The sequence below is a fragment of the Cynocephalus volans genome, chromosome 1, assembly GCF_027409185.1.
Source record: "Cynocephalus volans isolate mCynVol1 chromosome 1, mCynVol1.pri, whole genome shotgun sequence".
Classification (NCBI taxonomy): Eukaryota; Metazoa; Chordata; class Mammalia; order Dermoptera; family Cynocephalidae; genus Cynocephalus; species Cynocephalus volans.
In genome coordinates, this window is record NC_084460.1 from 45,431,294 (window position 1) to 45,457,550 (window position 26,257).

At 40.9% G+C, this 26,257-nt stretch overlaps 2 protein-coding genes across 3 annotated transcripts in view; one reads left to right on the plus strand and one right to left on the minus strand.

The window, feature by feature from the left end:
* Positions 1–427, plus strand: part of BCAS4 (breast carcinoma amplified sequence 4) — a 58,728-nt gene extending 58,301 nt beyond the window's left edge. Inside the window, exon 5 of the mRNA XM_063094962.1 lies at positions 305–427. Coding sequence (XP_062951032.1) covers positions 305–427 — 123 coding nt within the window. The remainder of the gene's footprint in view (positions 1–304) is intronic.
* Positions 428–11,388: 10,961 nt separating this feature from the next.
* Positions 11,389–26,257, minus strand: part of ADNP (activity dependent neuroprotector homeobox) — a 29,665-nt gene continuing 14,796 nt past the window's right edge. For both annotated transcript variants that reach the window (XM_063108005.1, XM_063107996.1), the window contains 3 exons: positions 19,565–19,677; positions 17,643–17,735; positions 11,389–15,550 (listed from right to left, as the gene is read on the minus strand). In XM_063108005.1, the coding sequence (XP_062964075.1) occupies positions 12,440–15,550; positions 17,643–17,735; positions 19,565–19,672 (3,312 nt within the window). In that variant the 5' untranslated portion in view covers positions 19,673–19,677 and the 3' untranslated portion in view covers positions 11,389–12,439. The remainder of the gene's footprint in view (positions 15,551–17,642; positions 17,736–19,564; positions 19,678–26,257) is intronic.

Consider the following 26,257-nt stretch of genomic DNA (forward strand, 5'->3'; position numbering starts at 1 on the left):
AGCCCGAGGCACACTCCTTTGTCCCCTTGCTTTCTCATCACTTCTCTATCAGAAGGTGTAGATCTGCCCGGCTCCCTTTAATGCTGGCAGAGTGTTCTGTTGTGGAGATGGTGGCATGCTGATGCCCTGGTCCCTTCTGGTAGCTGACTTTGGTTCTTGCAGGCAGTGTGGCCAGAGAAACACAGATGTCGTTGGTCGCATGTGCGACTCTCCTGCAGGATGAACTCCTAGGACTGGAATTCTTGGGCCACAGAACAAGTGGATTCCATTTGCTGATAACGCACCTTGTTTTCTGTCATTCCAGAAACCATCCGCACCAGCACCCCCGATATACGAGCTGCCCGTGTTGTACAGGACCGAGGACTACTTTCCTGCAGGCACCAGGGAGGCAGAGCACGAAGCCCCTGGCTGCTGTCGGCGCCTGTGAGCTTGTGGCCCTCCCATCAGGGACATGGGAAAGTGAAACTGGGGATCTGGAGCAGCTTAGAATTTTTCTTCTTATTGGTGTTGATTTGTTCTTTGAGTTTCCTCCCCGCCTCACGGGAGACCACGGGGCTTGGAGGAGCAGTGGGAAGGCCCAGGTGGCCCTGCCCCAGGGCTCAGCTGGGGGAGGTGCATTCTGCTGTTCTAAAAGGGGACCAGGCGGTCTGGTGTGCCCTGGTGTTGGGCAGTGGAGATTCCCTTCTCCCTGTGAACGGCTTTTCAAGGGAATTGCGTGGTGCTTGCTCTGTGACCGTGGTGCATGTTGCGTGGCCTGCAGACCCTGGTGCCCACTGGCCTTGAGGATCACCCCAATAAAGATGTCATGAGCTCACGTGTGTCTGAGTGTGACAACAATAGTGATGACGGTTGCCTTTTCTCTAGCATAAATGTTTCTCCAAGGCTGCTCCTGCACCTGCCTGGCAAGCCTGATCCTCAGAATTAGTTTTCTCGGAGGCCCCCACCTGCCCACCTGCAGGGAGGGTGCAATCTCAACCTTTCCTTCCCAGCAAGAAGGCAGAGGTCACAGGACTCCTGGGCTCTTCAAAGGTGTGTTTATCTTCACTTCTTCTCATGCAGATGAGTTTCTTGCTGTAGTCTAAACACTCCAAATTCCTCACTATGGCTTCCACCTGTGAGGGATATTTCTGGAATTCCTCTCAGAGCCAAGAACACACACACACACACACACACACAGACATGCACACACACATATACACACACAGAGACACACATGTACACATGTGTGAACTGCAGACCTGTATTAGCATTTCAAGGAAATCTAAAATAATGAATCTGGGGGCTGGTCAGTTAGCTCAGCTGGTTAGACTGCAGTGTTATAACAAGGTCAAGGGTTCGGATCCCTGTACCAGCCATCCACCAAAGAATAGAAAAAATAAAATAATCTGGCAAGATAGCAGTAGAAAAGCAAGAGAATAGTTGGGTCATGCCAATTTTAGGACACTTTTGGGAATTAAAAGATATAAGTGGACACCTTGTTTCAGGAAGAGTCAACATTTTTCTGTGAAGACCATTTCTGTCAAATTTTATTGAAGTACGATTTATGTTACAGAAGGGGAATTTTCATAAACTGAACACATCTGTTTAGCCCTCACCCAGAATGAAGCAAATCAACATTATAGCACCAGAAGCCCCCTCCCCCCGCCACTTCCAGTCTGCGCCCCCCACCCGACCCCCCGCCCAGGGCTCACATGCTGACATCTAACAGTGCCGACTGCTGTTGCTGGTTTCTGTGCTTTACAAACATGAAGGGTGAGTGGTGTGTGTACGTAGTGTGTTGTCACCTTTTGTGCCCAGCTTCCCTGGCCTGACACTGTGCATGTGGCTGCAGATCGTTAATTCTCATGCCTGTGTTATATTCATTGGAACTGTTTTAACGAAGGAGGCTTAGACTCTTACCAGGCCCCAGTCTGCTCAGGGAGAGCGTAGAGATTCAATGGAAAGTTACTATTTTAGAAAAACAGTTGAGGACACCAATTTCTAGAGAGCAAGAGTCTGTTGATTGCTGGAGACACCCAGGTTTCTTCTTCCAGGGCCTGAACCAGGGGCCAGAGAGAGGTAGAAGGGAATGTCATGTGATCAAGCCACAGCAAACGTAAGTGTCCTAAAATAGAGACCCACAGGACCAAGGCTAAAAGCGTATAGACTCTGAGGTTAGCTTGCTGGTAGCACCGCCATCTCCTGCACTTCTCAGCTTTGTGACCCCAGGCTTGTTGCTTACCCTCTCTGAGCCCAACCTCCTCCTCAGTAAGATGCAATGAATAATGGCACCTACCTGTAGGGTTGTGGCGAGGATGAGTCGAGATGAGCTATGCATGTGCTAGGCGCAGGGCCTGGCAGGGGCACTTGGTAATGGGTGGCTGTTGTTACAGTGACTGGGCTTGACCAGGAAAGGGCTGACTGTGTGCTGCATTTCTTAGTTGACAGGTGGCATCCAAGGGCCTCAATGGCAAGTGACTTAGGGACTGCCCTTAAATGTCAGAGGATGAACTGTCAAGGAAGAGTGAGAGCTGCTAAAAGTCCAACCAGCTCTTTCTGGGTTTCGTTGTCCTTGGATTCTTTTAGGGACCTTTCCCCCCAGTCAGTGAGAAATGGTGAGGTCGCATGAGAACATTCATGGGGAAGAGGTGATGAAGGAACTGGAAGTGGCCATTCCAAATTTCCTGGGAGTTGCAATGCCAAACAAACTTTTAGGGACACTCGGAGGCACCTGGGGAGAGGGAAGGCCAGGACACAGAGCCCTGCCAGGAATTCCCGACCTCAGTCCTTTGAGCTGCTGGTTCTGGAGGCACTGACCTTGTGCCAGGTGGCTTGGTATTGCTTCCTCTCTAAAGCAAGTGCCTGACTTGTCTATTGTCAAGTAAATGAAGTCCTTAACTGCTGACTTTAGCAGGCCCCTAACCCCACTGCAAGAGTAACCGCAGCCTAGGAAAGCATGATGTTTCTCTTTTGTGACCATTGTTGGACAGGGATACCAGTAGAAAGGCCACTGCAAATTTTCACAGAAGCAAGGCTCTTCAATCAACCACTTTTCCCACTTTCCCAGTGGATGTGAACATCATGCCTATCGAAGAAAGAGTTTTCAAGATGGCAGCTTGTGGAGCTGCATCTGTTTGGCAGAAATGTGTGGTTTGACCTGAACTGTTTTAAAATGTTTTCATGTTGAGACAGCTATGTAAGCATCTGGAAAAAATAAAGGAAGTTCACTCTGCACACCTGGAACAGTTCCAAAATTCCAAATGGATTTAAGAGTTAAATGTAAAAAATGACTGTTGAAGGAGTAGGTAAAAACATTGGAGAATCATATAAAATTCAGAAGCCATAAAAGAGATAAATTTTATTTTATATATATATATATATATATATATATATATATATATATGTATATATAAAAGTTTTAAAATATCTGCATGGCAAAACAGACAAAACTCAACCAAGAAATTCCCAAAACAAAACAACAAAATTTTAAGTAAATTCAAAAGACAAATGACAAACTGGGAAAATATATTTGCAACTCATGTTACAAAGGAATAATCCCCCTAATATATAAATAGTGCCTACAAACAAATAAGAGGGAAAAAAAAATAGTGAAGGAAAAAAGTAGCAAAGGATATGAACAGGCATTTCACAGAAAAGAAAATGTAAAAGTACACATTGAAAAGATACTCAGTCTCAATGTATGTCAGTAAGTATGGAAGAATATTGAAATTACCCTGGGATTTTTCACATCATGCTGGCAAAGATTAAAATCTTTGATGACACTGTTGGTGAATGATAGAGTTTGGATGTATTGTCCTCCCAGAACTCGTGGAAATCTGATCCCCAATGTGGCAGTGTTGGGAGCTGTTAGAGTCATGGGGATGGATCCCTCATGAATGGATTAATGCTCTCCCTGGGGGTTGGGGGTAGTGAGTGAGTTCTCGCTCTATTAGTTCCTTCGAGAGCTGGTTGTTTAAAAGACCCTGGCACCCCCCCCCTCTCTCTCTCTCTCTCTCTCTCTCTCGCTTCCTCTTGCCATGTGATCTGCTTGCACCTGCTGGTTGCCTGCCACTTTCTGCCATGAGTACAAGCAGCCTGAGGCTTGTGCCTGATGCAGCTGTCCCCTAATCATGAGCCAAATAAACCTCTGTTCTTTATAAATTACCCAGTCTCAGGTATTCTGTTATAGCAACACAAAATGGACGAATACAGTGAAATTTTGAAGAAATGTGCATTCTCATACATTGATGGTGGAACACCATTCTCACAGAGGTCAATTGGCAGTACCTATCAAAATTAGAAATGTTATATGCCCTTGACCTGGTAATTCCACCTCTAAAAGTCCAGCTTACACACATAAGAAATTGTAAATGCATAAGGTTATTCACTGCACATTGAAATAGCAGGAGATTGGAAAGAACGCAAGTGTTCATTGATAAGGGATTGGTTCCATTACAGCATGTCCATACAGTGGAATACTGTGCAGTTATAAAAAGAAATGAGTTCTTAATGAACTGGTGCCAAGATATGAAAGCCAAATGCAGAAGAATGTGCCTGGTATGCTACCATCTGTATGAACATTACAATTCTCTGGAAGGATAAACAAAAATTTGAGGACAGTGGATATCTGTTTGCCGTAAGAGGTTTCCTTTTCATTGTACCATTTTTTAATTTTTGATATTTTGGTATTTACTTATTCAAAAAATTTAATTAAAATCAGTTGCCAGCAATTAAAAATTAGGAGAGTCCATATAAAGAACTGAATTTACTGTTTCTTTTAAAAAACTGGAATGTCTGGCTGCCCTGGTCTCACATTCTCACAAGGCAATGATGAACTAAAGCCATGTGGCTTTGAAGGGGCCACATTCTCCAGGCTTTTCTTGTACCTAAATTACTTCACTTATATATTTCAACTGCCTGGCCCCTGTAGGTAAATACTTGAGACTTGAGACCCCCAGAACCAGAGACCCTGAGACCATGGGGAATGTATTCCAAGGATATGGGGTGTGTGAAGAAACGCATCTGGGCCTCACCTTCACAAGGTGGATGATGGCAGCTGCGTGGTCACTGCCGCTCAAGCAGCTGGTGGTCTAGCTTGCACCTGTGTCTCAATTCCAAATTCCATGGGGACAGGGGATGGGGTCTCACTATAGAAGTGTGTGCACTATAGAAGAGCTCACTATAGAAGTCCAAGGCTCTTTTGGGGGTGATTGATACCAAGTCAGACATCACAAGAAAGCTATGAATGCAAAGTCAACAAAATATTAGCAAATGGAATGCAGCAACATGTAAGAAGGATTACATACTATGACCAAGCAGGATTTCTCCCTGGAGTGCAAGGTTGGTGTAACATTTGAAAATCAACGTATCACACCATCTTGATAAACAGCAAAAACCACCCATGATCATTGCAATAGGTGCAGAAAAAAATTTTGAGAAAATCCAACATCCACTCAAGATAAAAAGTCGTCTTGGGGTGAAAAGGGGAGTTCTCAGGAGAGTTAGAGGCTAGGCAGACCCCCTGAGGTGTCTCTTACAGGGTTTACCAACTCTGGCAGTATTTTGTTGACCCAGACAGCTGCAGGCATCGAGGTATCTTCCTCCCCATCTTAAAGCAAAATCCTATTGTGCTTTATGATCAAGGGTACAACCATCTCTGCGTCTGGAAGAGTCCAAAGCAATTCTGATTTCAGGCAGCTGTCACAGAATCTCCTCCGTGGGCTTGCCGCAGATTCAGAAGCATCGAGGTTCTTACAGGTGATCGTCAGCATGATGTGCTTCAGGCTTGCAAGCAGCTGGCCAGGGCGGGAGGCAGTGGGTCTGCAGCTTGCTGCTGCCGCCTTTGCCAGGACTTCTGTGATTCGGTGTCTGCCCATGGCACTCGGTGTGAGGAGCATGAAGGGGAGGACTGTAGAGGACAAATGTATTTGGCCAGGATGAACACTGAGGAACCACACCAGCAGTGCCTGACTGCGGGAGGACGGTCTCCTTGGTCCCCCAGGGAGGTGCTGTGTGAGGTGTGACATGCAGAGTTTCAGCAGTACCATGTTTCCGGGGGAGCCCATCCTGGGTGCATGAGAGGCAGGAGGCCCCAGACCGAGGTCTGTGCTGCTTTTCTGTTGCCTTGCCCAGGAGCCCCCGGTGCTGCCATGTGGCAATCCTGCCCAGGCAGTGAGGAGATGCTAGGGCTTCAGCTGACACACACCTAACCAACATGGTTTTCTACACACAAGCTGCATCTCTGAGTGTAGAGACGGGCGGTTCTCCTTAGGCTGTGGCAGGGGTTGGTTGAATGAGGGGAAATAGAACAAATGGTCTCAAACACGAAACTGCTGGTAGCAACTACATTTTTCAGGGGAATACGCACACTTGTATGTAGCCCATGTTCACCGTGTGTCTCCTCAAAACAGTGGTTCCGAGTCTCAGCTGCTCACTGGGGTCAGCTGGGCCACACCCCAGACCAATTATATCAGAATCTCTAGAGGAGGGACCTGGGCCTCAGTCAACTTTTAAAGCTCCCCAGGTGATTTCGATATGCAGCCAGAGCTGGGCATCACTCACTGCTTTCAAAGAGTACCAGTAAAGAGATTTTTCAGGGAGTATTTGCTACCTATTCTCAGTTGGGGAAATTGTGCTTTTTATTTGGTTCACATACAGCACAAGGTTTCATTTGAAGAGTGTAATGTCCTCAACACCCGTCTTTCACCTTCCCTGGTGTAGTGTGCAATTTGGTTAGAGCTGGTTTCTGGTTTGGGTTGAATCGATTTCATCTCAGCTCTAAAGATGGGTCCTGACAGTCAGGGTAATTCTAGCTCACAGCGACTGACCCGAGTAGCTCTTGACTAAGCCCCTCAGCTACAGAGACTGGTTCAGGAATAGTAGCTAGCTCAGAGTACAGGATTCTTGCTCAATACTAAAAAAGGGGAAATCCTCTCTCGGGGTAGGTAAGTGGAAGGCATCCTGCAAACACCAGGGCACCTGCCTAGGATGAAGTTGACACTGAGTGGCAGGATGGAAAACAGAGAACCTGAGCCCTTGCGGATAGCATTGAGCATCCTGCCCTCCCCAAGCAGTCAGGTGCCCCCTGTCCCCTTTATTAAGCCCAGTCTGAGTTGGATTTCCTGTTACCTGGCATTGAGTCCTAATTACTAAAAGGGATCTGAGGCTGGGTAAAGCAAGTTGGGTAATCACTGCTAAAGGAAGCAGAGACTTCCCTGAAAAGGACTTGGTGGAGCCAGAGCCCAAGCTGGGCTTGGAACCCATCTCGACTTCTAGTTTAGTGCCACCTGGCATGCAAGAGGTAATAGGACTCGTACTGAGATTCCTGGGCCAAGGAGAACATCTCATTTTGGTGCAAGTGTGCTCTGGACCCTACTTTGACTTTCCTTTTTTTTTTTTGATGGCTGGCTAGTATGGGGATCCAAACCCTTGATCTTTGTGGTGTTTGCACCACATTCTACCAACTAAGCTAATCGGCCAGCCCTGATTTTACTTTTTAACAAACAGAGCAAGTCTAAGGCTTAAAGGCCTCAGCACACAATAGTAGGTAGCAAAACTTTAATGTGTTTTGTCTTTTTTTTAATGATTACCTTCATTAATGGTAAATTAGACTGGTTTTCCTTTTTTGTAGTGACATAGTTTTACTTTATTTAAAAAGGGGAGTTGAAACATACTAAGAACATAAAGCAGTTAGGCAGATGTAGCAAAAATGACAATGATGGCAGTATGAACGAGTATAGTTTGGGAAACACTGAGCCATGGGAAGTACAATGTACTGGTTTAGAAACGGGCTCACACACCTCGCTCATAGCAGGAGAAGACTTTCTTATGAGGCTAGTCTTTACCCAAGGCCAAGGCTGCATGATGGGGTTGGAAACATTGGTGGCTGTGGACTCAGATACCCTGGGTCCAAGTCAACATCTTCCCTTTTCCAGCTGGGATCCTGGGGAAGGTTAGCTTCTCTGAGCCTTCATGTCAGCACCTGATACCTGGAGCTAATAATCCCTTTATATATATATATATTTTTGTGGGGATTGAAGGAGTATGGAAGGATGGTTTTGAGGACTCAAGTATCTTGGATTCTCGTGCCCTACAACTAGTCCCAGGAACTATATATTTAGTGATAGAAAATACTTCATAGATATATGTTCAGGATGTGCCCTGAGCTTCGGGCCCTGTATGTTGCCTTTGTAGGAAAGGTGAAGAAGGCAAGCCCCTTGCATAGATGCCCTTCTATAGGGGACAGGGTTCTGTTTGAACTTTTCCAGGTGCTCTCTTCCCAGGGATGCCAATACAGCTTTGCTTGCAGACTGAGTGGCAGCGGGCAAGTCATGCAGCTCTCTTCCTCCACGATCCTCAAGGCAGGGTCTTTCCATTTGATTCCTAGACTCCCAGATGGCTACTTCATGTCCACAACAGCTGTCATGATCTGCTCCAGTCTAGACGGCAGCCAGTACGGTGCTCATACCAAGTACATTGGAAAAGCCCTTTCATTTCTAGCTGCTTTATCAGTTTCCAAAAGGTGTCCAATCTGCTGAGGATACCCATTTTGCTTCACTTACAGTAATAAGACATTAAAAAGGTACAAGATTTTTATTTCAAAAAGAAGTTTAGGCTTAAACGGTCTTACATCTTAAGGCAGATGGTGTCCTTGAGTGGGGGGAGGGGTTTGTATCACACACAGATGACGTTGTGTTTTACAAACACACATGTGCAACCAAACTCATTTAAGTAGTGTGGAAGATTCTGCCCTTTATTCCATCCATAGAGCATCTGTCCTGGAAATGGCTATGGACCTTCCTTCCTGTGTCCTTAGTTGGAGCACTTTGAAATCATGACGAGGATTTTCAGGGGGTGATTTTGACTAGATGCCACTCACCTTATATCCTGATTTTTGAGCACAACCCCACCTGTTAAAACGCTACATTCAAATTTTACCGAATGTTCAAGTTACAGTATTAAAGTGGGACAAGTTGATGGGAAGTAGCAGGATGCAAAGAATTACCAAATGGTGACCCTCTTTTGTTGCAACTTCAGATCTGATTGCAAGCCAACCTTCCAGCAACTGTTGGGAGAAATGCCTTTTTATTTACAAACTCGACTCACTGCTGGGAGTTTCTCAGCTGGGATGGTCTGAGACTACCTCATGGTGATCAATTGATAACTGATATGTTGGAATGCCATTTCAGGATGGTGAGAATGGCCTCTTTCCTTTATTTCTAGTCTTTTGGGAGATTGCAAGTTTGAGATGTGCCTACACACTTTGGTGAAACATGCCTACAATTGGTATCAACTCAACAAGCAGCAGGATGACTAAAAAATAAGGATCACAATGGGTAAAAAAAAAAGATTGCCTGACCTGATGCTCTGCAAAATACACATATTCAATCAACATGCTTTAATTTTTTTCAGTAATAAGATTTTCCATCACTCAGGCCAAGTGACAAACTTTAAAGGTATAGACTCACCTAGAATTCATTTTGGTCCCCATCTTGAGGCATCAGTGCTGGTAGTTTGAAGTCGAGGTAAAGGAACCACTACTCTGTATGGCAGTGCTTATTTGGCAAGAAGTAGGTTTAATTGCTTGTAGTAAAGTGTTTCCTCCCAGTCCTTAATAGATCCAGTTTTCAAATCTGTCCATCGTTTTGTTCACTTCTGAAATGGGCATCTTTACAAATGGGCAGGCATTTGTATCAAATAAACACACAACTATAGGGCAATAAGAGGGGCAGATCCTTTTCTGCTTGGACTTTAAGAGGAGACAAATCTGTTTGATAGACTTCTCCCTGTACTGCTCAATGACAAGGAATTAAAGATGGGATGAGAAAACGCTTCTACGTGCTGTAAAGGGAGAGGAGCCATAGTTCTGGCTATCTGATTCTGGAACCCACTGCCACAAGAAAATCTGAAGGGCAGAAAAGTTTTTTGGGATAAGTAACCAGGTTTTTTCCTTGCTAAAATAATCTACAGAATGGTTCAGACTACAATAATAGGCATCTTCTAAGTGGCAGATTGCCACAGCTTTTAAGTTAAATGATCTCCAGATTATTCCAAAAGCAAACAGTAGCAACAACATTCTTTTAAAATGGCTTTTATTGAGACACTTTAGGGCTTCTGCAACATTTTCAGTTGGGAATCTTTTATTTCCAACTCTTAGGTGGCTAAACTCTTTTCTTTATGCCAAAAAGGCATATTCCCACCACCTTAGCAAGGAAGAATACTTATCTGTCTTTGCTCAAACAGGACCCCAGACCCCCACCCCCTTGCTATTTTGCACAAGTCTTATCAGTCCTCAATGTGGAACTCATAAGCCAAGGCCAAATTCTTCCCACTGGTTACTTAGGCAGAGTGATTTCCAAACAAATGTGAGATGGTTAAACTCAGCCGGTATTTCTGATTTGGTAATCTGTAGCATCTTAATTTAGGGACATCCTGTCCTAAATTTTAGCTAGTGCACACAGAATTTACAATCCACCTGTACCACAGATTTTAAATAACTCTAGGCCAGTCCCAAATACTCTAAAGTTTCTAGTCTATTCTTGCACTTTCCTGTGGCTTTTGAGAGGCATTAACATTTTAGAGGTTAGTCAAAGCTCTCCTCTCAGGTAATGAGACCATTAACAAGATGAGTCTTTTAGAAAGGGTCTTAGGAGTTATGTTAATCAGCCACCTCAAACTTGAGAGATGTCTCTGAGAAGTGACTGACCAACCCTCCACATGGACTGGAGCATCCTACCATTGTTACAATTGCTGAAAAATGGTGGCCCAATTCTGCCTCCTTGCAGCTTCCTGCCTTTTAGTATGAGTTGCTCTTGGGTATCTATCTATGCACAGTAAATATACAAGCTCCTTCCATCTTGACAGCCCGCCTGTGTGCTCTCCAAAGCCCTTCTGTTAATAGCAAGATGATCAGAAGAGTTATAATAGAGGCAGGGTAGCTGCCTGTGTTTAGTACAATTATTCCCATTATAAAGTGAAAACTAACATTTACTTTAGAAGAATGCACGCTAGGGTATTAAGATTCTGCTTGCTTACAATTCAAAAGACATGATTAAGAAAAAAAGTTTAAAAAAGTTGTTTGCAAATTAATGCCAATTTATGTTTACATCCTTTTATAATCCAGATATTTACATATATATGCAGGCTCTGTTCCTTAACAAAAGGGGAACTGAAAAACTCAAGGATGTTTATTTTTGCAGCTAAAAGGAAAATATACACACATAAAATCAAAAGAATTTGTAACAGGTGCCTTGAGAGAAAGCATTCTTTATGCAAACAGCAGATCTTGGTTTTCCACAAGTTTTCTCCCTGACTTTAGCTTCCATCTCTGATCAAAGAGTCATGGCATCTAATGGCATAAGATATAATGAACACACAGGACTGTCATGTGTAATAAAGCAAATATTTACATTAAGCACAATACAGCAATTTATTTAGATGTTTAAAATGAATACAAAGGGAAATAAAGATCACAAAATTATACATACTACAACAGTGTGTCATATATTAGATGGTATAAATGAATACACCAGAATGGTGTTTAACTAAAGATAAAACTAAATACCCAAAATGCAGCACTCATTGGTTTGCTGCTTCAACACAACACACTTTTTATACAGATCTAAAAGTGTCAAAATTAGTAGCTGCAAAGTCAATGCTTCCATGTGATTTTTAGCTTAAAAGATTTCAGAAAATGGATCTGAAATATCAGTTTTTGTTTTTGACAGCTGTAATGTCAAGGATATTCAGAACAAGAAAAATTCTATAATACAAGAGAGTCCAGATATATATCTTATGTGGCTGGCCTCTGTTGCAAGATTGTACAAGGTTATGTGCAAAAACTAAGTTTGTCCAAAAGTCCATACTAGCGCCGTTTCAAGCTTTTGCTAGGTAAACTAGATATAGCATTTATTACACAGCAAGGGCAACACTAAAAAAAGAAATCTATGATAAGCACACAGTAACAATATCATAAGCATCACTTGAATAGATCTAAAAGACTGTACAAATATACATTTCAACTATTCAGAATGAATACATGAAAAAAACCGATTTTCCCAAAGTCTTCTATACACATTAGACTGGCAGCTTGTATGTTGGCCCTATACTACCATGTGAATCAGGATAATGCTTCTCAAGGACAGCCAACCAAACATTTTACAGAGGGAAAGAAACGTTGAAAAGGCAGATAAAATAAACCTCTGCTTTTCCTGTGTGCGTTCATGAGCCACCAGCTTATTAGTTTTTCACATTTAGTTACCATGTTTGTCAGAGAAGGTTCTGAAGCAAGACCAGCCAATCATGTAGACTTAGAAATCACCACTGGGACTGCAGCGACCACGTCCCCACAGCCTGCTGACCAGTACTCACAAGGCAGTACCAGTCAGAAGATATCCCTTCTTTGCAGTCATAAGAAATAACAGAGGTCCAGGCTGTAACATGTCACCGATGAACCTGGCACTTATGCCTGTTGGCTGCTCAGTTTAACTCCGGTTAAGCTGCCATGCATCGGCTCAGCTACTCCATCAGTCATGTTGTCAAACTGCTCCCCATCCTCACTGTCAATTGTGCTATTCTGCCACTCAATCTGGGGGTTAGATAAACGCTCATCATTCTCTGATGCATTCTTCCACTGTGACTGGTCCTTGGACCAAAATCCTTCAACTTTTCCATAGGAACTATTCTTCCATTTCAACTGCTCCCTGTCACCTTGCATGGTAGCCTTTTTTTTGGCAGCTGGCTTACTGCTCCTTGCATCTTCACTCTGGGAAGACTCATCAGACCAGGTTCCTGTTTTCATTTCACATGTGTTGTCCTCAAAGTCCGACACTTGTTGGGAACCAGGCCCACTCTCAGATCGAGAAGCACCATCTTTCCACTCAACAACATCATCTTGGTCAGCCTCACTATCAGAAGCATCATGCATTAGTTTCGGTGGTTCCTCAGTCAAATGAATAGTTTCATATTTTGAACCATCCTCCTGTTTTTGGTCTAGCTTTTCCTCAGATTCTAAAGCATCCTCAGGAATTACCTTCGGTATGTGTTCCTCCGGGTTATCGTTAGGTATTTTAGGCTCAACTTCAAAAACAGGGGCAAAAGGGCTACCACTTCCATTGGATTCTTCTTCTAAATTTTCAAAACTATCTGAGGAACTGTCATCTTCCTTCCCAAGGTTGAGCTTTTTGTCAGCAGTCTTACTAGCATTGACTCTGGAATCCTTCTCATCATGATTTTCAAAGAGCCACTCGGCATCAAAATCCATCTCATGCTTGACTTTATTTAATTCTTTCATGTTAAAGCCCAGTAACACACCAGGCTTGTACTTTTCACAATCACGGACACACTTCTTCCTCTTGTTACTAAAATGGGAAGCAATGTCACTCTTCCACAACCATAAACTAGCTGCTAGCTTCTCAATTTCTCTTCTAGTGGGATAGGGCTGTTTGTTGAAATACTTTGTTAGGAAGCTTTTCCTGGCTTCATAGGAATCATCTTCATGACCCTTGGGGTCTAAAGCTAAAACAACAGGTTCTTCAGGCTTCTCTTCAAAGAAGCTGGGTGAATCGCTATCCTCATCTAACTTTCGCTTTTTCAGCAAGGGAAATTCCATTTGCTCATAAGTGCGCTTCACAGGTGCCAGGCCTGGAGACTGATTAAGCCGAGAGGGTGCATTGGTCTTATCCTGGCCATTTTGGGTCTTTCCAACACCCCTGCAGTGAACTAGATGCAGAGTGATAGTCGAGGCGGTCATGTTGCTTGTGTACACACCAAGGCAATGGATACATTTGTAGGTGAGCTTTTTCTCCACTGGATGAACTGTCTGAATAACCTGGTGCCTCTCTCGTAAGTGATGTGCAAGTGCATCAGATATGGGTCCTTTTAGGATTGAAAAACAAAGAGGGCAAAGGGTTTTCCCAACATCTTTTTTATAGGGCACTGCAGCTTGAGGTGAACTTTTAATAGGGATATCCGCCTTTTCCTGAACTTTTGGCTGTGGCTTTGGAGGAACTGGAGGGTTATTTTGGGCATGATAAGCCACAGATTCAGCTGGGGCATCCCTCAGATTGTATGTGGTTACCAGGAGATGGATGTTAGTGTGACTACCCTGCTGCAATGTCAAATCAAAACTCAAAGTAGAATCTGTTTTAGGTCCCATCTCTTCATCAATGTGAACCATCCGCATGTGTGCTGCCATCTTTTCCACATCATTGAAAGTTGAACGGCAATACGGACAAGACAGACCATGAATTAACATGTGGTTGAGCAGAGTATCTGTGGGCAAATAGCGATTACAGTAGAGACATTTGCTAGTGAAGTTGTGTATTTTCATAATATAGTTGGCTACTGCTGGGACTTTCTCAGCTTTGTGTTCTTTTTCGAAGTGCACACTATAGACGTTTTCAGGAAAAAGCTCATTACAGATTGTACATATTTTCCACTTTTGAGTTGAGGAAGTATTGGCTGGGGGAGGGCCTGTGGCAGCTGCAGTAGGTTTGGAACTGGACTGACCTAATACTCTGGATGCCTGTGACTGGGAGAGGGAAGGAGACTTTAACTGGCCCGATGAGAGAGAAGAGGCATTAGCAGACTGCAAGGAGTATCTTGCTGGTGCCTGGGACCTCTGCTCTGACCCAAGCCCATAAGATCTTCCATTTCCACTTGGAAGTAACTGCTTCACAGACTGAGATTGTTGAGGGATGGAAACTGGTGCGTTGCCACCTAGACCAAGTCTCATTGACTGACCAACGCCATAGCCCTGGCCTACAGATTTGACTCCATAGTTGTTCTGCTGTAGATGAACATTGGACATCATATTGACTCCTGTTGAATTTAAGTTAGGCTTTGGTATTGAGAGTCGATTCACCATCTGTTGTGATGGTAAAGACCGAACATTTCCAGAAGCAAGGGAACCAATTCTTGGTGGGAGTCCCATGCCCTTCTTCTCTTGAGGTTTGGGAGCAATCAGCATCAATGGTTTGGATCGGGGAACTACCACATTTGTGTGTCCAATCATGGCAGTGACCTGATAGCCTATGCGTTCATGGTCTTCGATGACGTGTTGTACCAAAGCTTCATAGGACTTTGGCATGAAAAGGCATCGCTTACAGTGAATACTACTCTCTTCCCGGGCATTTGAGCCTAAGGGGACTGCACCATTGAGTGATTTTTCTCCTGCCTTTGCTATGTAAGGTGCTGCCACGTGCTGAAAATGTTCCCTGTAAATGTGCTTCCTAACTATTTCATAAAGAGGATCTCGGTAAGTGCACTTCTTACAGTAATAAACAGCTTGCTCTACACTGTCAGCCTGCTTAGGTTTAAGGCCATCATTTTTGTTTTTATCTTTGAAAGTGCTGAGGCTGCTACTTGGTGCGCTGGCGTTTGGAGCATGAAATATTTTAATGTGTGTTTCCAAAGTCTTTTTGTCTGCATTGAAGGTACAGTAGGGGCAATTAAGGAGAATCCTATTTTCAAAGTCTTCACTATGGACATTCCGGAAATGACTCTTGTAGGCAGAGAAGAATTTTGAGGAAAATGGACAAGCGCTGCAGCAAAAAGGTTTTGTCCGATAGTCCTAAAGAAAACACAATAACTAGAATCAGAATGCCACTTCAGATAGGCAATAACAGTTTCTAAGCCCCCCCCCCCCCCAACATTCTCAGAATGCTATTTTTTTTTTTTTTTTTTTTGTCTTTTTCATGACCGGCACTCAGCCAGTGAGCGCACCAGCCATTCCTATATAGGATCCGAACCCGCGGCGGGAGCGTCGCCGCGCTCCCAGCGCCGCACTCTCCCGAGTGCTCCACGGGCTCGGCCCAGAATGCTATTTTTAGAATGGAAACTCTATAATGCACTGATTTCGGTATGTTCAGAATAAATTTATGAAGTAGAAACTCAATTGAAAAAGGTGTTTTAAAACAAATTTATTTTTATTTATTTCCCACAGTGTAAATTAAACACTCAATGCTAAGTTCTTCCTCGATGTTTAAAAAAGACCAGTCACATTAGTTGATTGGTTTTAGACACAAACCAAAGACAAATGGCTTCAAGAAAAACATTTTACAGTTAGAGATAACAAAAATAAACTGTGAAATCATTTTCACTTTGTGAATCAGGAAGCTGCTGAAGGGTTCAGATTTACTAGATAGTTATTGCCTATCAGGGCTCAGAGTGTTTTAGTGCAATCAGACAATTAAAGATATACCTTCCTTTTATCCTTTCCATCATGGAAAAATTTTCATAGAAAAAAGGCAAATCTCAAACAATTTTTTTCACTGATCAAAGTACAATTGTAGTATTCAGGTTTCATTGCTGATCAAAAAACTACTGATCTGAAAAGTTGGCTTTCTTCGATAAGCCTTGCTGTTCCTTCTCAAGCAAGAGCCTCTTAAAAAGAGCTAATGAAGTGGCAGCTGCTTTGATTCAAATTAAGTAGTTAAATAAAAATGTCCTACAGACTGTGAGTGCATGGTGTTTAAAAGCCAATAATGCATGGCAGAATATACTGATATCAAAGAGCAACTTTCAGAATTACGATTGTTAACACTTGTGCAGCCAGTCCTTTGATGAAAATAGATGAACGCAAGCTTAGCAAGAGATTATCTTTTTTCCCTAGAAACCTACTTTGTTTCAGATATTGGTCTGAACCAAAATGAAATACTCTGCTTTTCCTCAAAGCTCAATCTTTCTTTAGTATTAGGTTATGAGGCTTTCGGATTCATAAAACTGAATTAAATAAATGATGTATCCCACTGGAAAGCTTTCAGTCTAAGACTGCTGGTTGATAACTTTTCCTGGGGTCTAAGAAAGAACCACCTCAAATTTCCAAGGTGGAGTTTAAAAGTACTAACTCCCTGCCAAGTATGTTCCAATAGATGAATAGATCACTAACGCAGAATTAGAATCACTACTGAAATAGGTACTGACAAAATTTGAATCAACAATCACTTCTCCCTATGGAAAAAGGAACACCACATATAACAAAATATATATAAAAAAATATAAAAAATTATAAAATATAAAAATATATAGTAAATGTAAAAGTATAACAAAAAATATTTTAAAAATACTCTGTATCATCATACCTTCATCTATTGATACTTGCTGGCACCTCTGACTAATATTGTTTTTAATGCCAATTTGTAAAAAGTTAGAAAAGTTTTATCTTTCTGTCATGGCCATCCTATAGAGCCACCAACCCCTGCCTCCCATAGAGGTTAGGTAAAGTGCCACTGACACATAGAAATAAGAAAGGTTTAAATGGAAGGAAGAGTCAGGCCCTTCTCTCCCTAGGAAAAAAAAAAGAATTACAACACAGACACAGAAAAATGATGGATAAGTAGATAAACTGAATGTTGGAGAGAACATTTTAGAAGTAGAAGAGCCAAAGCACTTTTGGGGGGAATGTTGGTATTCAATGGGCTCCAGAACTTTTAAATAACAAAATTTCCTCTTCTTCTTACACTTGAAGTTTTAGTCCAATGACAAAAAAGACCAAAAGTTCTTATTAGTTTTCCCTTTCACTTAGGAAAATACGAAATACGCAATTTTGACATTTTCCAAGTTAGGTGGTACTGACCAACACTGCATCACTATGAAAAGGCCTAGAGTGGAAAAGGGGTGTGTCAAAGATGTTGTCATTTGAGGTAGTCTCCTGTGCCTCTTACCTGGTTTTTTGTAAGTGAAGGGTCCCATAGTCCTACATCCTCCCATGTAGTGTTTTTCAAATAAAAGTCATTAGGTTCAAACTGTTTAAAATCCTAAAAAAACAATGAAAGAAGATTACAAAAACATAGTGGTATCAACTCTAGCCCAACCTTATGTATAAATCTTATCTCTTAACTAGTGTTGGGGAGGCGCACAGTAAAGCCAACTCCATGAAGAACTAAACTAGGAGCAATAAGGCTCTTAGGAAATACAAAAAGGCATATGGAAGTTGTACTGAACATTTTCTATCAACCAAACATTCCCTTAATGGTCAGCCAGGTTTCCAAGGAAACTGTTGGAAGTTCTAATTAAAAAAAAAAAAAAAAAAAAAAAATCCAGCTACATATTAATACCAAAGCACTTTTCATTAGAATTTTGTAACTCATCAGTTATAGTATTGGATGGAGTCTAAGATAGCAATGTTCACTTATAACACTGCAGATGTGATATTTTCGTTCTGTGCAGGAAAAAAAAAAAGATTTTTTGGGGGAATATTAGATTAGGAAGAAAACTCAGGATTGTTAAACCCAAAAAGGAGAAAAGAAAGCTATTAAAAAAAAAAAAAAAAAGGGCAGTATGATGTTAAATTTCTCTTCTTATGTAACGATTTAATGGCCTGCTTCCCGCCCCAGACTAGGAAGATAAGAAGTCTTAGGGTAAAATTCCCCTTGCTCCTAAAAGGTTCACAGTTCACAGTGGAAAAAATCAAGTACATGTAAATACAGAGTATGTAATGGGTATAATAATGGGAGGAACAAATCAAATGCACGATAGAAATAGTAGCTTAATATTTGCATTATTTATTTCTGTGAAGATGACCCCACTGAATGTGAAGTGAATGGACTATTTCATCTGGGCAGATCTACCTGAACTTGTGGGGTTGGAGAAGGGCTAATTCCACACTGGGGACAACATAACTAGAGAACCCTACTTTTGAGAAGCTTTGGTCTCCATGATATACCCCCTGGAGTATTATTAGTGGGACTCAGGAAAGAGAAAACCTGTTGCATGAAAGAATTTGCTTTTTTACTTCTTATTTCATTCAAACATTTATTGAGCACCTATTATGTGCCAAGCACTGTGTTAGGTGCTGGGGATAAATGGATGAACAACGTAGCTATGGTCCCTGGCCAGCTGGAACTTAAAAGTTAGTGGGGAAAACAGCTTTAAACATTTCTTTTCAGTCAGAGCCTTTGATCAACCTAACTATAAGACCTGGAATAATGAGATCTGGAAAAGGAGGAGAACATTGCACTGTCTATCCCACAGGGCTGTTATAAAGTTCATAGAATTAAAAGGCTAGATTAACAGTTTATAAAGTCCAAACTGTTATAGAAGGGGAAGAAAATAGTATATGATAGGTCAAAAGGGCCAACAAACGCTCAAAACCTAGGAAAGAGACAACAAGCACCCTAAACCACCATGCCTCAACAATTAGAACGTCAACCAGAACATTCAGGCATATATCGGAATGAGAACAGTCTCTGGGGTCCCACACACACTTCCAATTCCTCAGTTGTAAGGCCAGACCTATTTCTTTACTTATTCTTTATCTATAAATTGGAGATAAGAGTTCCTACAACTCCCCCAAAGGTTATTTTAAGAATTATATTTACAGACGATTGTAAAGTACCTAGTACAACCTCTGACATGTTTAAGTCCTCAATGGTATGGCTGCTTTTGCTACAGGATGCAAAGATGAAAAAGCCCATTTTAGGGAGAAGGGAACAAGTTATTATGTTAACTGAGAAAGCTTTGGCAAAGCTAATGCTGTGGGTAAAACTCAGAATCACACCTAAGAATTAACCATCCTGGCTGCTGACACAAAGTAATGGATCAGAAGCTGAGTCATGTTATAATTAAAAAATGACATGCTACTTACTTCTATATGTTCTTTACAGTATTCCAACCCAATGTCACTAAGTATTTTTTTCACAGTTTTCCGGGCTTTTCTTAAACTGCCAAGATTGTTGACAGGAAGTTGGAACATAGTTTCTATTGGAAAAAAAAATTTAAGTCAAAGTCAAAACATGTACAACTTGTAATATTTACTAATTCCACTGATGATACAATTACAAATCCTGGCCCCATCTGACAAAAAAGGCAAGTAGACATCTTTACCTAGTAGTATATTTTGAATACTTAAAGCAGGCAGGCGAAATAAGTGCTCTCTAAGCTTTTCTATTTTTTTTTTTTTTTTTTTTTTGGTGGCTGGCTGGTACAGGAATCCGAAGCCTTGACCCTGGTGCTTGGTGTTATCAGCTAATCTTTTCTATTTTTTAACAGGACGTTTTCTGTTATAGATTGACTATGAATCTAATCTGGGACAATTCCAGTCAGACTTAAAAAGCAGTTCAGCAAAGAACTTAAAGTTGAGAATTAGGGAAATAATAACAACCAATTATTTTTAAATCAAGTGTGAGTGCTTTTCTCCTGAAAACCTCTGAAAATAGAAAAATGCTCACCATTTCAGCATCAATACCACACAATTTTGAGTGCCAGGGAAGAGAGGTTTTTGTTGTCTGGGAACTGTCCTGCCCACTGCTATGGTATTCTTAAAACAACAACAACAACAAAAAAACCTTAAACGTTTCTGTACACTTCCCAAACTAAAGACACTAATGGTTGCATGACTTGCCCCCTTCAGCCAGCAACACACCTAGACAAAGCACTCACTTAGGGTCATGAAATAAACGTTTAGATGGGGAAAGCTGGGCACTCAGCATCAGAGGAAGTGGTAACTATTACAGATTTTAGGAGATCCTTTTTAAAATGAAAAGCCTGTATGTGTGCAAGGGAATTGAAATATTGTTTAAATGACCTAATATACTAAAAATCAGAAATTTAAAACCCACATTCCCAAGTTCCTTAAAAACAAAGGTTTGTGTTTTTAATAAGAAAATAAAATTAGTAAAACTTGGGCAGTTGAGAATTTGTATGGCTGCCAATGTGGCCATAAATGTTTCCTATAAAATATGGTAAGAATTCACCACCAATTTAACAGTCCAAATCCAAAATAACTTTGCAGGATATAAAGTAGTTCTAAAACCAAAAACAAAAGCCAAAGCACCAGGAATTAAAATTTAATATATGCAAATCTGGCTGTCTAAATAATAAAGGCTGTTATTCTATTTTACCAATACTGTTTGTACACTGCAAGTCAACTAATCCAAATGTAATAAAATATCATGTTGCCTCACGTATTATTTAACCCCCCAAATCAATGTTAACTATGAAAAATGGAAGAAGAAAAAAAAGTTAAACCTACCAAAACAAATAACTCCTAGGAATTCTGAATCTGGATATGTTATCATAACTAAAAGTCTCAATTCCTATATGAAGTTCCATAATTTAATTGGGGCCAAAACAGAAGAGCATTCAGTGTCCCATGCCTTCTCTGCCATGCCAATAATCTGTATATTATGAAGCCAATTGTAGACTTAAGAAGTCACTTCTGATACAAATTAATGTGCATTTAAAGCCAAATTATTATTCTCAGTGGAGATTTTACTGCTAGATTGTTTTAAAGAATCTTTCTAGTGGTTTAAAGCCAGAAAAATTTTTTAGCAGTAGCTTAGTAAAACAGTTGCCACAAACCAGGTCATTTTAAAGAGAAACAACTGATATAAAACTATTTCAGAAATACAGAAATGTTACAGGCTGATTCTGAAGAGATCAAGTATCAAAATGGATACCCACAGATAACCAAGTCTGAAAAGAGACATCCTGTTTCTCCGTTCATTTCAAAAACTCTCTGTGGGTCAAAATTCAGTTCTTTGGGAATTTCCCGAGTTAACCCCACTTCACCTCAGAAGCAGAGAGTGCCTAAAAGGCAGCCATTACTGGTTTTTCTGCCTCCTGGATGAATGGCTCAACAATCTCAGGAAAATGAAGACACAAAGATTTGGAAATGCAGCCACCACTGAGGCCAAAAATCTATAGCAAACATACAAGAGAGTCAAACTACACCCAAGTGCCCATCCACATCTAGCAAAGTCAGTTTAAGACATCCAGATGAAGCATCTCTCTACCGGGTAGGTATCCAATTTATCTAATCACAATTCTGAAAAAGCGAGCGTGTCCGTAAGGGAGCTTAGTTGCAAGAAACTTAAAATTTATAAAAAGTGGTATTTCAGCCACAGAGTCAGTCTTGAGTTTATTTATGTTAAATTTAAAAGGCTTATTATAAATAAAATAGTGACACTGCTTATTGAGAAGTGCTGTAGAGAAAAATTTCTTGTTCTATGCTTAGCAACTAGGAGGAATTCATGTTAATGTTTACAGTGAAAGATATAGAATGTTCCGAGTTAAGATTATAATTGTCTTCATAAGCAGATTTCTGACATTTCTAATATAATCTTGGAAATTCTATAACTTGTCCCTTTCCCTGTATTGGAAGTGCCATCCATATATTTATTTATGGAAGCCATTTATAAGATTTTGTCCATTTGGAGATCAAGTAAGACATTCATATGCATTAGCATCCTCAAAAGCATTTAAAAAGATTCTTCAGGTTTTTCACCTTAAACACTTTTCTTAGTAGATAAAACCAGCCCACAGTACAGGAATAAAAGCAAAGAGGGCTTCTTCACTCCTATCCTCCAGCCATGCATCTCCTCTTCCCAGAAGGGGCCATTGTTACCATTTTTTTGTTTTACTTCTTGAGCTTTTCTATGCCTGTATTAAGCCGAACAATTCCTTGAAAGAGAGTTTCGACTAAACTCTACAGTCAATGTTAGAATTATTATGAGTGACAAGAAAAAGAACTGAAGGGCTATATAACGTTTTTTTTAGCCTACTGTTTGCTGTTAAGAAAAATAAGTTCAAATCAACAGCTGGCTCTCTAGGGTTCATTAATGTTACTTATTTGATTCTTGTTTTAAAAAAACTATGATAAGGGCCGGCCCGTGGCTCACTCGGTAGAGTGCGGTGCTGATAACACCAAGGCCATGGGTTCGGATCCTATATAGGGATGGCTGGTTTGCTCACTGGCTGAGCGTGGTGCTGACAACACCAAGCCAAGGGTTGAGATCCCCTTACGGGTCATCTTTAAAAAAAAAAAAAATATGATAAGACTTACTCCCAGCCTCCTCCCCAACTTTCCAAAGCCCCTTTGAATTTAGAAACCTGGACCTGGGGCCCACACTAAAATGACTGAGGGGAGTGGAAACAGAATAAATAAGAAATTGCCTCTGCCCAGGATTACAACTCTTTCCTCACTTTTGAATACAAAGAGAGCTAAAAATAAAATATTTTCAATTAACTTTTAGGGAGTAAGATGCCTCACAATAATGCCAGAAATTGTCCTAGAGATGGGCTTTGACAGGAATGCAGAGGGACAGGCTTACTATTTATTCACCCCTTGGCAGCTAATCCTTTCTCTTTAGCCTCCTTGGTTAACAGAATGGCCATTTTCACCAGGTCAGCATCATTATCCCAATATCAAGGAGAGCTCCCCACAGACATACCTTAAACCTTTCAGCTTATGGCATAAAAAGGGGAAAATATCCAATTTATGGAGCCATACCATTGTTCATGTGTTTATCAATCATTTTTGGAGCACCCACACTTTGCCAGTCACTGTGCTAGAAACAGATGAATAAGACACAATTCTTCCCCTTCAACAACAGTCTACTGCTTCTAAAGGTCGGGGCCTGGAGCACATAACAGGCCCTCAGTCAGTAGAGTTTAGACACTTGTTTTTGCTTCCCAGTCTCCTCTTGGCACTGTCCCTGCCACAACTGATGTGCTGTCAGTTAGGAGGTCCCTACTCCATAAACGCAGTATGTACATGACTCACGTTGACCAATAAGAGTATTTGACACTGATCAGTATAGGGTTGGACATGTGCCCCAAACAAGACTGACAGCGATGCTGAAAAGGAGAGCTGGGACCTGCCACCACATGAAGACAGCAGATGGAGGTAGACTCCTACTGACATCACTTAAGGTCCCTTAATCTAGCTATGCCTCGAAGACAGCACTCCTGACCCCCAGCCTTTTCAGATACAAGAGCAAATACATTATGATTTCTGCTTAAGCTTTGTTTCACATCACTTGTAACCAAAAGTCTTGGTAGACCCAATGGGCAGTGGGACACAGAAGAGGAAGTGAATAATTAAGCAGAAAGATGGGGTATTTTATGTAAAATAATTACACGTGTGAATTAGGTTTAGTAGGAAGAACAGGAGTTTGTGAGAAGATGTAGTTATTCTAAAAAAATGACCTATTAATAGAGTTAACATTTGCAAATGTTTTATTTATGACTGAAAGTAACTAGCTTTTTGCAAACATATGCCAAATGATGAGCAAGACTTAAACCATCAATTTTTGAGAACGATTTAAATTCATTGTTGAATGAATTAGCCACACTCCTTCCTATGAATCTTTGCAAATTATACCCATACCTACTGATTAGAGCCCAAACATTAAAGTTTTACTAATCCAGGCCAAACTCCTAGTCATGCACTTCCTCAGAAAGCAAGAGTCAGATGGCTGGAATGAAAACCTGAGCTTCATCTAGGCTGTACCCTATGCTACACATGAATTAAAACCATATACAGATGCTCCGACTTATGATGGGATTAGGTCCCGATAAACCCATTGTAAGTTGGAAATATCGTTAAGTTGAAAAATATATAAATCTAACCTATGGAACACTTAGATTAGCCTACATTTGGGCAAAATCATCTAATACAAAGCCTATTTTACAATAAAGTGCTGAATATCTCATGTAATTTATTGAATACTATACTGAACATGAAAAACAGAATGGCTCACTGCTGCTGCCCAGCATTCACAAGAGGGTATCGTACTGCCTATCACTAACCCAGGAAAAGATCAAAATTCAAAATATAATTTCTATGGAATGTGTTATCACTTTTGCACTATGGTAAAGCTGAAAAACTGTTAAGTCAAGGATTATCTGTAAATAATACATATGTCTGATCCTCTCTCCTCTCCAAATATCAAAAGCAAAACACACCTTTATTCCAAGTACTGAGAGAGCCCGGCTCATGAGAAAATACCTGTAGGCTGAATGTGTATGGGTAGAGGATGACAATATAACATTGATAATTGTGAACTTTACTTAAGCAGAGAGGTCATTAACCAACCAATCTAGCCCTGGATCTAGTCAGAGGGTATACTCAGGTTCTTCCAGGTCAGAAAGATGGAGAAGAGCCCATCAGATGACAGTGCTAGTTTAGAAGGCTCACGGTAAGACTTGCAGGACCTGACACACCAAGAATCCCTGGGGCCTGTCTATGGTAGTCCCTCTGCAAAGCTATCAGATCAAGGATGACACCTTTTAGCCCCAATTTTTAGGGGCAGAAGAAAAGCAGAAAAGCATTTAGTATTGTGCCATCAGAAACTAAAACAAAAGAAAACAAAACAGAGAAAAACAAACAAATAAACAGAAAGATAAAACCCAAACTTAACCTTTGATCAGGCACGGATAATCAAGCCAGAAGAAAAAAAGCCTCCAAATCAAACTTGTCCAGATTATGTTTCAAGCTATTCCAAGTGGGGATCTAGTATGGCATTTTCTAGTATATAAATCTTCATATTTTTATATGAATTCTCATTTGATGTTTCCCAAATTCTTAATAAGAGTATATAATGCTAATTTAACACACCAGAAAATATAGCAGGAAATATGACAGTGTGTTCTACTTGCTATCAACTGTAGGTATCTCCACTACTTTCTAATATTTGGGAACCAAAATCTGAACATATATCAGAGTGACAACTAATGTATCAGTTACACTTGTGAATGCAAATCTACAATTTTCATAAGAAAAACATCATTAGCACTGCGAGCTTCACAAAGATGATTCCTTCTTCCTGGTAACATCTAAACATAAGCTACTTAGTTTACAATAGTGGTTTTCAACCCCCCGACCCCCTTTTTTAAAGCAGTGAAACCCTTATTTCCAACGGAATCTTAGATGAAATATAAAAAAGATAAAAAGTGGAGGTGCTCAGGTTGAAAAGGGAGAAGAAAACGTTCCCTACTCCCAAGTATCTCCATGAAATAGTCACTACTCTAAACTAAGCCCATGATGCAAATCTATGCCAAAGTGGCATTCTACTGAAATGTAGAATCTGGGCATAGTGAGCAATCAACCAAAGCATGAAACTTATGGCTATAGCAGAATTCCAGCAGTTTACTGAAAGTCACTGAAATAAAATTAGCGTATGAAGTTATTAGAGTATGAAGTTATAGAAGTCCATAGTAAGCCTAAATAATCAGAACATAAAGTTTATACTGTGATGCTATCCTTTTAACAGTTCTCCATTAAAGTTGTAAAGAAAAATATAGTCTCTCTGGGAATATCTTTTACCTAGGGGGAGGGAAGAACGAAAGACTGGAAATAATGCTATCACTAGTAAAGAAAAATAGCAGCTGTATTTTCAAAATTAATAAAAATTAGGAAGACATCCAAGCTACTAACAATATAAACAATTTTATTTTTGGTAACATCATCAACCCAAATAAATTCAGACCCTTGACTCACTTAACTAAAAACAAGGACTCCAATTAATACTGAGTTAAGTGTTCATATAAACATCTA